We start from the raw sequence: 13,681 nt of genomic DNA, 5'->3' as shown, positions 1-13,681 counted from the left end.
CGAGTGCTGATTGAGCTTGTCGAGTCGTCACCGAACAACAACTGACTTGCGTATAGGTTCGCAAATTTAGCTGAATATGTACGATTTTACGTTGCTATCCAGTATACACATCTCTCTTTCTATTGCGGAGAATACTGACGATAGTCGATGTATCAGGATTGAGCACGCCTGTTTTTACACACGTCCAAGATGGCGGCAAGCAGACTATAAAATTGCGATTAACGGCGAAAATAATAAATACCATTCAAATTAACAACGGATATCATATGGTCATTAGGGAATAATGAAATGCGTGTGTCAATTAACGCAACATACTACATTTGAGATTTGAAAAAAATATTTATCAGAAATCTGCACAGTGAATGTGCGTCAGGGAAACGAGTGTTGGAAAATTGTCTACTCACAAAGTTGAAGCATTTATTATAATAAGATGAGTATCGTTCGAAAATGAAAAGAGACAAACATGATTTGATTTATATGTTAGTGGATCTGTGTATAATCAGATTCATATGCGTATTCTGCTTTATTATATTTGTTACGCTGTACAGTTTAATGAAATAGCATTGAACTGAGGTTGTCAAGTGCAAAATATTGAAAGGTAAACCAAAGACCTAAAGATTCTATAGGTCTTTGGGTAAACAAATAAAATATATTATTTTAACTCCATTTAATATATCATTAACACAACAAGAACACTAAAGGATGTTTGTCAATATTTGTTTGTTTCCGCCTTATGATATTTAATTAAAAAAAATACTGAATTAAATTAATAGCTATTCTTAAAGAGCTTATGATCAAATGGTGTATTTAAGAATCTATAGATTATTGCAAGTTTAATATGCATGTGGATGGATATTAACTAAATATTGTCTTCATTGTAAGAAGACATTGAAGCAGAACTTTATAATATAAAATGCTGTCAAACATGCACTTAAAAACAATTTTAATTCTGTTACTTATAATCATATGTATAATGCTGAATGTCTCCCAATTTCATGGTTTATCGCGCTATTTTTTCCAATTTCGTGGTTTATCGCGCTAATTTTCCCAAACCAAATGGCACAGGCTGTAACAAATCAAAGCAAAACAATCACTTAACAGATTTAATTTTTAGCAACTAGATTCATCTAATGCTTTATGTACCGTTAAACTGATATGTGACCCAGTCATGGTGTTTTAATGCTCAAAATGATTAAAAAGTTTAAAACTACTGACAACAGCCCAAAACTACTGAGAGATGCCCTCCATACTACTGAGAAGCAATCGGTAGGGTAAACAGGTCTGCATTTAAAGCAGACCCATTAATAGCTCATAAGCCTTGTCTTGTAAACTTTTGATATTATGTCTTTCACCAATATCGTCATCATCGACATCCTTAACATAATCATCTTCAGCACTATCATCTTCAATATTGCCCTTCGCCACCAGTGCTTAATGTTTCGGAGGTTCTTCTTATAAACTTATAAGAAATAAAAGGTAATTACGCAGATTCAGGGGTTTCACTGGCCCCCCCAAAGTGTCGCCACTTTTTCGCGGCGTGCAAACTGTGGGTTATTCCAACCTTATTAATAAGAACAATCATTTAAAGAAATCTTACTACATTGATGTCATTGACTATATTACCACTTTAAAAAGTATGTTATTACATATAAAACAATAAGTACCTTCATAAGTCATACCTTCATATGTCTTAATAAGCTTTATTTGTATATAAAATTAAATAAAAAAAATTCAACTTGATAAACAACACAGATAACCAAAATAATATAATAATGTTAACTTCAATGTATTAAACAGTATGCTGCCTAAATGTTTCAAGATTAATTATTTAAACCAGGGTTGGCATATTGACCGGTCAATTGAGTATTGACCGGGCCGGCGGTCAATACCCGGTTAAAACCGGTCAATACTGGTCATTACTGGTCTTTACTGGTCAATACTGGTCGATTGAAAATTGTAGCATTTAAACATCACAAAGGAGCCATTTTATATTAAATGAATAATTATTCTGTAATTGATAAACTCTTTTCTGAGTTATTTATTGTAAAAAAAATCTTAAAAGCTGTAAAAAGTTACTTCTTTATTATTTATGGAAACAGCCACAAATACATAAGGACTAAGGCAATACCTTTATCTCAGTAGGGCTGCAACAATATACCGGTATATCGGTATATATCGCAATACACAATCCGCATATTGTATTGCGATATGATTTTCATCATACCGGTACGAAAATTTTACAAAAATTCATTCACATTTCGTCCAGAAAAGCCATCCGAAATAATGATAAAAAGGTAAACAAAACAAAGCAGTGTAAATTATTTTTTACGTAAAAATAGCATTCTAAAAAGTGTATTATACGGAGTAGCGTTGTTACATGGGAGCATTCATTCGATGCTTTTGAACAGATTATCGTTGAATTAATTGCGCACAGCTGTAAATGTTTCGTTCGATTCTGATTTGAGCATTATTTGTAATCCGAATTTCGGAAACACGCTTCCAAATTTGAATGCTAACGCGACAATGAAAAATTATAGCGTCAAATAAAAAGTGCTTTATCATTTGTCTCAATAAAAAGCGCGCGAAAATTATACAGACATGTAGAACGTCGCATGGAAAGTATGGGTGTATTTTGTGTTGTATAAAAAGGAGAACATCACGTCAGCTGAATGATGCGTGTTCAATGGGAAAAACGCCCCGGTTGGACGTTATTTCATCACATCTTTAAATAGTAACAATTGCAAAAATGTATTTGATACTTAAGAAAATTTGCGAATGTTTGTGTTTCTTATTATTCTTGAGCACATTTATAGTAAGTATTTACCAGAATTTGCTTTAAAATTGGAATTTATGGGATTATCGGGTAATTGGCAAGTTATAATTTTGGTACAAGTTAGCAATATATTGCAATATATTGCAATACGGGTTTTTGAACTGACAATATATTGCAATACGGTTTTTGGCGTATTGTTGCAGCACTATATCTCAGTGTATCACATCTGCTACTAAAGTATTATTACTATTGTAGGTACCATAGTATTTCACTTATCTATTGATATATCTATTTGATAAGCAGATGGACAAACAGAACTCTTGTGTATTCTAGGGTAATAAATCTGGCCTCTAAGCCTTAATTGGTAATAAAATGCATGCAGTGTTATGTCTCTGATATTGACAATTAAGCAAATCTGCCCTTAGGCTATTTCATATCACTCACACAAAAGGAGATTGCATTGTACTTAATAGTTACTTTTATCTTGTTTTCTTTCTGTATTAAGAGGGTTTTTTCCCTTTCATATTTAAACGTTCAATTGGTATTCAAATGAATAAACAATCAAAGTTCTTGATTTTGCCAAAAAATAATGTTTTCTAATTGTGGGTCTACTCTTCTTTTAAATTATTTTTTCTTTTAATAATTATTTCTTAATATGTTTTTTATTTTTATATCAATGGAAAATGAAAGATTTTTTCACTATTTTGTTTAAAAAGTATTTAAAGAAATCAATGCAAAAATACATGACAAGTAAGGATCATGTCAAAAAGGTGCCATTTAAGGCCCTATCATCAGTTTTGGGTACCCTAACCTGTATAGGTGAAAAGACTGTTAGAAGACTGTAGGGACAGTGGGGCATGAGAAACAACTCATACACAGTAATTGACAGGTTCAGGTTCTTGTTGAATCAAGCACAGAATTATCTGAGCATTCATTATTCATTACAATTTTTAAAAAAGTTCAATCGACCAGAAAAATCCAATTGATCAACTTTGACAAATTTGCAAATTTTGAGTGATTGGCCTACAAATTGCATGAACAGGTATAAAATAGTGGGTATTAATAGCTTAAGACATTGTTGGCAACATGTCTGTTTAATTTATATTATCAATATTGTTTAATTAGGCATGGAATATAAATCAAAATTGGGGGTAAAGTTCAATCGACCAGTATTGACCAGTAATGACCACTTCGGGAGTATTGACCGGGGCGGTTTTAACCGGTTAAAACCGGCGGTTAAAACCGGGGGTGGTCGATTGGTGCCAACCCTGATTTAAACATAGAATCACACCAATGTACATCATTTGAAAGGGAAAAAGAAATATAAAACATCCGAAAATAAATCATCTCACTTTAAATTGTTAAACAGTTATATTTGGTCATTTGGGCATGATATAAATCAGCTTCTGTTGTTAAAACGTTTTCTGTTAGTGGTGGATGATTTCCAGGTTCAATTAAATGAATGTTTTTCAAGCCTATTTTCTGACAGAAAGGCCCAGATAATTGCCACCATCCATTCTAGTTGCCTGAAATAACGTAAAACATATTTTTATTTTTACAAACTATCAACAACAAACCAACACAAAAATGTTCCTATCTTTAAATGTCAGAATTTTAACATATCCGAAATATAGTACATCGAATGAATGAAATACTTTTTATTTAAGAATTTTTTGGTATCTTAATCAAATTATATCCTTTCCAGGACATTATAATAATGAAAATATTTAGCAGAAATGCTCAAAAATACCTGTTGAAACAAGTATATTTGTTTTTGTGGAGATATTAAATGCTTTTGCCAGCCCGATGGTTTTGATTAAAGAAATAGTGGCCCTAATAATTATTATAATTATTGATCATCGTGACAGTTTGTCCCCCTGTTACTTAATGTATTGCTCAATATCATAAAGGAGCCGTTTATCTGATAATAACCCCCATAAAACTTGAAAATAGCAGTAAAAACACCGTTTGTAACACTTACACGCTTCAGGGATTTCAATATACTCTCTACACTGTAGGTCGCTTACATTGTCGAAAATCAATATTTACAACTGGCCGCTAATGCTCGGTCGCGTGCTTTCCATTCGCAGTACATTTTCGGATAGGATTTTGCCGATTTTTGTAATTCGCCACATTTAAAAATTTGGAGCCACTTTTAAAAATTCAAATGGTCAATCAATACGAAGAAGTTCTATAAATTTAGGGTTCCCGGAGGATCACCCAGCTTGAGAGAACTGGTGACCCTCACCAAAATCTGGGGGCCTCGGGTCCCCGGACCACCGTTAGTGTCGAGGCCCGGGTACAGACACACTACTTTAATTTAACTATGTTAAATACAGTGGCCAAAACATTATCAGCCTTGTATTGTTGGCAGATTTTACATTTAAGACCAACTTCGTCCTTATCGTCCACCACCCTGAGCCACGGAAAACTTTTTTGCCAACTTTCAGCAATTGTTTTAGCATTTAAGTGTGTCCTTTTTTATTTGAAAACAAAGGAAATAAAATCATTCAGTATTGGCAGTACAATGTTTTTACTCAATACAACTTTTGCCATATAAACAGGGATCAAGCTAGACTCCAATTTTTGGGAGAAGTCACTTCTCCCTCAGCTCTGGAGAGGGAGAGGTGAGGGAGAGGTGAGGCAGTTTTAGGGAGAAGTGGATCTTTTGCGATCACCAATGGACCATTGTGAACCATGACCCAGGGGTTTCACTGGCCTAAAAAAAAGTTGTTGCCACTTTTTCGCAGTGTGAAAACTGTCTGTTATTCCAACATTATTAATAGGAATAATTTAGGACGATTATTAAAAGAAACCTTACTGCATTACATTAATGTCATTGACTGTATTATCACTTGAAAAAATATGGTAATACATAAAAAAAACTATAAGTACCTTCATAAGTCATACCTTCATAAGTCTTAATAAGCTTACTTTGTATATAAAAAACTTTTTTCATCTTGATAAAAAAACACAGATAACCAAAATAATATAATAATTTTAACATCAATGTAACAGTATGCTGCATAAATGTTTCAAAATTAGATAACTATTTAATTTTAAACATAGAATCACACCAATTAACATCATTTAAAAGGGAAAGAGAAAACATCAGAAAATAAAGCATCTCACTTCATATTGTTAAACAGTTATATTTGGTCATTTGGACATGATATACATCAGCTTTGACAGCTTCTGTTGTTAAAACGTTTTCTGTAAGTGGTGGATGATTTCTAGGCTCAAATAAATGAATGTTTTTCACGCATATTTCTTGACAGAAAGGCCCAGATAATTGCCACCATCCATTTTAGTTGCCTGAAATGTTATAAAACATAATTTTACAAACTATCAACAACAAACCAACACATAAATGTCCCTATCTTCAAATGTCCGAATTTTAAACATATCCGAAATATAGTACAACGAGTGAATGGTATACTTTTTATTTCCGAAATTGTTGGTTTCTTAATCAAACTTTACCTTTCCCAAAATATTATAATAATGAAACTATTAAACAGAAATGCTCACAAATTCCTGTTAAAACAAGATTTCATGTGTTTTTGTGGAGATATTGTTTTTGTAAACTGCTTTTGCCAGGCCCGTGGTATTGACAGTCACTATTGATTAAATGGTAAAGAAATAGCGACCCTAATAATCGTTTTAATTTATTATCTAGGTGAGTGTTTGTCACAGTGTTACTTTATTTATTGCTCACTATCATAAAGGCGCCGTTCATCCAATAATAATTCCCATAAAACTTGACAATAGCAGTAAAAACACCGTTTGTAACACTTACACGCTTCAGTGATTTCACTCTGCTTGGTCAAGAGATTCCTGCCAAATACCCGAATGACGAGCGCTGTGAATGGTTGCTTATGAATTTTCAATAGGTAATTTACTTCGCGTGACTTTGGCGTGTATTTGGTAAAAATCAGAAGCCACTTAGATAGCGCTGCGGATATAATAATTGCCAGATTTTAGGGCGAAGTGATATCACCGGTGCTTTTGATCCGATTAAAGGGAAGCCACGGCGATATAATCGCCCAAATTGCCCAGTTGCTTGATCCCTGATAAAAAGAATCAATTTTACTTTGAGAAGTAAATTTGTTTGGCTTTAAATAAGCCATGCTGGCCTATTCATGTAATTTAATAAACACATAAGCGCTTGACTGTCTGTTAAAAAAAATCAATGCTAAATTTATCATGCGACTAGATGATACAGAGTATACATACGGACTGGCTAACTATTTATACAATCCAGCAAACAAATTAACTCTAAATTTGAGGATAACCAGTCTCATACTTTGGCGAAAGACAATTAGATGTTTATATTTTTGTTTACGTTGTACACAGCAAATTTTCATAGTTTGCGTAAGTCCAGATTGGCTTGCTTCAATGTACGCACGGAAATGATAAATTGAGCGTATCTTTATATTTCTAATGCGTATATTACGCTGATACACAGCTTATCTAGAATGCTGATCTGGAAGGATGTCCGAGTGGTCTAATTGCTAGACTTTTTGACTCCAGGACTCTTTTAAAAAAATTTATTCTTGATTTTTAACTGGAGCTTTTAAATCCAATGATAACATTTATCAATATAAAGCATTTAATGACAAACTTCAAAACAAGCCAAAATCTGTGAAAAGGCCCCTTTAACAGATCTATCACATAATTAAAAGACCATAACATTCTCCTGAAGGACCTGGACCAGATTCAAAACTTGGCCAAGAGACAAGTCAGGGACTACACTAACCTATGCTAACGCCTAGACTGGATATTGTTAAGAAGAGACTTCATTTAAACGAACAAATTTTATGACAGTGAACATTGTTGTCTTTGATTAAGAGGCTAATCTGAATGAGTAATTTGGGAAATTCTTAGCACACATGCATTAAGTCCTGTTTTAGAGTTAGGCTCATATATTTTTTTATTTATTGACTAATATGAGGAATAGAGAAAAGATTGTTCAGATGATTCAGAATGTGACAAATGTATAAGAACACTAAATTATGGAACAGGGGAACTTCTTGAAAGTATATCATGTTAGGTGAAACAGCATAGAAATTCTTTTGTTGTCCTGGCCAGTGATTTTTGTTCGAGGACTAGCTAAATATTTAAGGTGTTCGTCCAACAGAACAAGTGATTTGTAATAATGTATGTAGCTATTGGTATAAAACATAAATTAAGGTACAGCAGAATAAAAATTTTATTGAATAATAAACACAGTCAGCAATGATGTCATATACAATGAAAAAAACATGACAAATGCACACTGTATTATTACATTTACATAGGACAGGTACAAATAACTTTGTCCAAGACACTTAGTGTAACATTCCATGCTTTTTCAATAGAATTGTGTCATGTGAGATAAATAGTTCTAATGAAAAATATTTTGTGACAGTAATTAATTACTGTTTGTTTTTGTTTTGCATTTCAGACAGAAGAACAAAATGTTTCTGTGGGATTGGTTTACTGGAATGCTGAATTTTCTAGGTAATTTAATAACATAGTTTTGGTAGTAGATATCAGGTTTGTGTTGATGGATTTGATGAATTAAAGAGCTTATTTATTTCAATACATTTTTATTGATTCATAATCTTTAAGCCATTATTTTAGGGCTCCAACAGATACCTAAAAAAAAGAGATTAGAAAATCCACCACAAAATTTGTCCTTGTGGCACAAATGTCCCCTAAATCCTAGGCACAAATGTCCCCTAAATCAACTCTCGTCTTAAAACTTCACTTTATGGAATTTCTTTTGGTCAAGTTTGACATTTGACCTCCATGTATGATAATGACCAAGACCTTTTAGGTGGGGAATTGTTACAAGCATCACAAAGCAACAGTCCTTCCTAAAAATTATAATTTATTGCTAGCCAGGATGTCCTATAATTCAACAGCCTTTGCTGGCCTGCACTCATCATTTCTGGCCAAAAAAAGAAAAATGATGAGCTTTTAAATTATTGGAGTGTCAATTAATAATTTGGTAAATCTGACTTTTGACTTGGAACATTTTCTCATTTTTATACGCCCGTATAAAATACGGGACGTATTATGTGAAACCCCTTGGCGGGCGGGCGGGCGGGCGGGCGGGCGGCGGGCGGAAGGCATCACTTTGTCCGGACTCTAATTCAAATTGTATTCATCCGATCTTCACCAAACTTGGTCAGCAGTTGCATCTAGTTGATATCTAGGCCAAGTTCGAATATGGGTCATGCCGGGTCAAAAACTAGGTCATAGGGTCAATAAGTGCATTTTCAAAGGGGCCACTTTGTCCGGACTCTATTTCAAATTGTATTCATCCGATCTTCACCAAACTTGGTCAGCAGTTGCATCTAGTTGATATATAGGCCAAGTTCGAATATGGGTCATGCCGGGTCAAAAACTAGGTCATAGGGTCAATTAGTGCATTTTCAACGGCGCCACTTTGTCCGGACTCTAATTCAAATTGTATTCATCCGATCTTCACCAAACTTGGTCAGTAGTTGCATCTAGTTGATATCTAGGTCAAGTCCGAATATGGGTCATGCTGGGTCAAAAACTAGGTCAAAGGGTCAATTAGTGCATTTTACTTTGTCCGGACTCTAATTCAAATTGTATAAATCTTATCTTCACCAAACTTGGTCAGTAGTTGCATCTAGTTGATATCTAGGCCAAGTTCGAATATGGGTCATGCCAGGTAAAAAACTAGGTCATAGGGTCAATTAGTCCATTTTCAACAGCGCCACTTTGTCCGGACTCTTATTCAAATTGTATTCATCCGATCTTTACCAAACTTGGTCAGTAGTTGCATCTAGTTGATATCTAGGTCAAGTTCGAATATGGGTCATGTCGGGTCAAGAACTAGGTCATAGGGTCAATTAGTGCATTTTCAACGGCGCCACTTTGTCCGGACTCTAATTCAAATTGTATTCATCCGAAACTTTTAAACAACTTTTTATCCTGCGTCAAAGTGGTATGGGGGTATAAGTCACATTCAGTGACAAAGCTCTAGTTGTTGTTTTGCTATCAAGCACTTCAAAATTGAGAATAAAAAAGGGCGTTGTTTTATATCATATTATAAGGTGCAATGTATAGAGGTGGATGGGAGATGAACTAAATGCTGAGATCTAAAAAAACTTTTTTAAATCTTCAATTGGGAAATTTGAGGTCCAATTTGAAAAAAACAAACTTTTTATATGCCCGTTTTTAAAAACGGGACGTATTATAGTTTCACCCTTGGTGGGCGGGCGGCGTCCACAGCAGTGTCTGCTCTCTAATTCAAATAGTTTTCATCCAATCTTCACCAAACTTGGTCAGAAGTTGTGTCTAGACAATATCTAGGTCATGTTCGAATATGGGTCATGCCGGGTCAAAAATTAGTTCAGGGGGTCACTTAGTGCATTTCAAGGATTAAGCATGGTGTACGCTCTCTAATTGAAGTAGTTTTCATCTGATCTTAACCAAATTTAGTCAGATGTTACATCTAAATGATATCTAGGTCAAGTTCAAATATGGGTCATGCCGGGCCAATAACTAGGTCTCGAGGTCACTTAGTGCATTTCAAGCATTGAGCATGGTGTCCAAAACCTTTGAACGGGCGTATCTTGTGACAGTTTGGCACTCTTGTTCTGAAATAGTTTTTGAAATTTTAAAATTTCGCCATAATTGTATTACTGGAAACGAGAACCTTCAATATTAGAATCATATACATATTTCCAAAGTATTATGGAGAAATATGAGGACTGACCATTTTTCATTTGTCTAATTGGACCTTTCAACAAGTGTTACCTTGACTTTTGAGATAGGGGGATGGATATTACACTTGACAATGTTTTCAAATGGCGCTTTACATTTAAGATCCATAAATATATGGCAAAGTTATGACTTGCCAACCCGACCCAAAAATTGTTTGAACCTGTTAGGGCCCAACTTTGTTGGCCATACTCAATCGTTTATAATGAATAAATGAGTTCCCCCTTTTTTGGACTAATATTAAAACAAAATGTAAATATGATTTAAATGATTAAGAAGGATTTTTTAAACTATAACATTCTGTTTAAAATTTGTATACAGGACTTCGCTCCAAAAATGGAAAGCTGATTTTCTTAGGTTTAGACAATGCGGGTAAAACCACATTGTTGAGTGTATTAAAAGAGGGTCATATGGTTCAGCCTGTTCCAACATTACACCCCAGTAAGTATGGAGGCTCAAAAGAGAATGTGGCTTTGTTTGGAATGGAACACAGCATGCAATGTCAAGGCCTTTTTCTTTTGCTCCATTTGGCTCAAATTGTGGCTGTCTCAAGCGTAATCAATTATTTAATTTACTGCGAATTATTCAATTTATTGTGAATTAAGTTAATGCACTTATAATATTACCGATTTCAGTCGTAACATAATGATGTAAAAAGAAAATGGCCTGGCTTGAATGACATCAATTTAATCTGGCTCAGAAAATGACAGTAATTGTTTTTATGTCAAAAAAGAACTAAGAGTTTCAGCTTTAATCTAGGGCTCATCACAAATTTGTACAATTCTCAAATCATTCCTGTAAGATTTTTCTCACAAGTTAGTACTTAATACAAAAGATTAATGTGCATGCTTGGTTACCGCAATTTATCTGGTTTGTTGGTGTGAACTGTCATTATCTGAATCAAAAATAAATTCTGTGCAAAACTCAGCCTTATGAGCAGTAACAGAATGACCATGTAATACTCCAAATCTAAACCTCTCAGATTGCCCATTTGTAGTTCCTTAAAAAATCTAATACAATTAAAAATATTTCTTAATAGATGCGATTTTTAAAACTAAGATACTGATGAGCAGCAACCAATATAAAATCTTAACAGACTGCGAGTTTCTTGCAGGCTCTTCTTGTTTTATGCTGGTTGCATATAGCCATGTTTGCTTTGCATCTGGGCGAGAAAGAGTTAATGAGCAGTTTCAATCACGTGTATCATGCATGGAGACTCGCACGCATGGTGGCTGTGCCCTTCATTGTAGGCCTGATGAAGAAGTCAGGAAAGCTCGTGTTTTTGGGCCTGGACAATGCAGGGAAGACCACTCTGCTACACATGTTGAAGGACGACCGAATGGCCCAGCATGTACCCACCTTGCATCCAAGTAAGAGACTAACAATAAACCAGGGCTCGCTTTTTGCTGTTTTTGTCTCACACTGCCAATTACTCTTTTGTTTAAACATATGATTGATCATAATTTGATATCAGTGTGTGTGCTTTTCATTCTATTCTATTCTATTAGGGGCTTTTTTTTATGATGAAAATCACATTGTTATCCCCACGCTTTTTGAAAAGCGTGGTGATATTGTGGTTATCTCCGCCGTTCGTCTGTCTGTCTGTCTGTCCTGGCCACTATCTCCTCCTACACTATAAGCGCTAGAACCTTGAATCTTACACACATGGTAGCTATTAGCATATGATCGACCCTGCACTACTTGGAATTTTGATCTGACCCCTGGGTCAAAAGTTATGGGGGTTGGGGCGGGGCCGGGACAGAGATTTTCACTCATTTTTTATGTTATTTTACATTAACTTCTTCATTTCTGCACAGATTTACTTCAAATTGATACTGAACCTCTCTTATGACAATACGGTCAATCTCAACTATGCATGGCCCTATTACCAACCCTGGGACGCCCCGCCCACATAGACCACACCCACCCAAAATTGCCTTTTACTATAATTTCTTCATTTCTACACCGATTCACTTCAAATTGATACTGAAATTCTCTTATAACAATACGGTCAATCTCAACTATGCATGAAAATACGGTCAATCTCAACTATGCATGGCCCCATTACCAACCCTGAGGCGCCCCACCCACATAGGCCACACCCATCCAAAGTTGCCTTTTACTATAACTTCTTCATTTCTTCACCGATTCACTTCTAATTGATACTGAACTTCTCTTATGACAATACGGTCAATCTCAACTATGCATGGCCCAATTACCAAACCTGGGGCGCCCCGCCAAAATAGGCCACACCCACACAAAATTGCCCTTTACTATAATTTCTTCATTTCTACACTGATTTACTTCTAATTGATACTGAACTATTCTTATGACAATACGGTCAATCTCAACTATGCATAGCCCCATTACCAACCCTGGGGCGCCCCGCCCACATAGGCCACACCCACCCAAAATTGCCTTTTACTTCGTTATTTCTACACCAATTCACTTATAATTGATACTGAACTATTCTTATGACAATACGGTCAATCGCAACTATGCATGGCCCCATTACCAACGCTGGGGCGCCCCTGGGTCAAACATGCGGTGTGGGGATACGCGTCGGCCTCTGTCGCGACATTTCTAGTTTTTACTTAAATTGGGCGATTGATGTTTGTTTTGCAACGAAATACTTTAAAATAAAAATGAGAGTTTATTTCTTAAAACTAAAATAAAACAAAAACATTTTGTAAAATCAAAAGCATCCATAGTTACAGACAGTATTAAGATTGTAAATATTTAAGAAGAACACAAATAGAAGAAATTTATGTTGACAGTTTGCTTGACAATGTCAGGCTTTTTTTCTCTATTTCGGGAAAGGTCTGGCCTTCAATTTTAGGGGAAAAAAATCAACACAACTGAAAACGGGGAATAAATGTCCTTATGTAAGCTAAAAGTTTGGGGAAAATTGCATCATCTTAAAGAAATTATCTTAGGGGAAGGGGCCTTTCTCTCGGAGGAAGGGGCCTATATAAGGCCCTTGCTAAAGGAGTAAAAAAGCAGATAATGTGATAATTAAATTAAATGTAATTGGCCTGAAAATCACAGGCCATCATTAAGATTTCAGTCTAAGTGATCCATCAAATGTGTCAATTTGTTTTGTATGTATTATGTGTGATGTTTGCATAACACACTATAATCAGAATCTTCCTTGCATTTCATGTTGTG

At 35.0% G+C, this 13,681-nt stretch overlaps 1 protein-coding gene across 1 annotated transcript in view; it reads left to right on the top strand.

Annotated features, from left to right (window-relative positions):
- Positions 1-13,681, top strand: part of LOC127868012 (GTP-binding protein SAR1b-like) — a 30,536-nt gene that overhangs the window by 1,952 nt on the left and 14,903 nt on the right. The window contains exons 2-3 of the mRNA XM_052409571.1: positions 8,217-8,272; positions 11,764-11,883. Of these exons, the coding sequence (XP_052265531.1) occupies positions 8,230-8,272; positions 11,764-11,883 (163 nt within the window). The 5' untranslated portion in view covers positions 8,217-8,229. The remainder of the gene's footprint in view (positions 1-8,216; positions 8,273-11,763; positions 11,884-13,681) is intronic.

The sequence above is a fragment of the Dreissena polymorpha genome, chromosome 2, assembly GCF_020536995.1.
Source record: "Dreissena polymorpha isolate Duluth1 chromosome 2, UMN_Dpol_1.0, whole genome shotgun sequence".
Taxonomy (NCBI): domain Eukaryota; kingdom Metazoa; phylum Mollusca; class Bivalvia; order Myida; family Dreissenidae; genus Dreissena; species Dreissena polymorpha.
The sequence above is the reverse complement of the archived record's forward strand: the minus strand, read 5'-3'. Positions and strand labels throughout refer to the sequence as shown.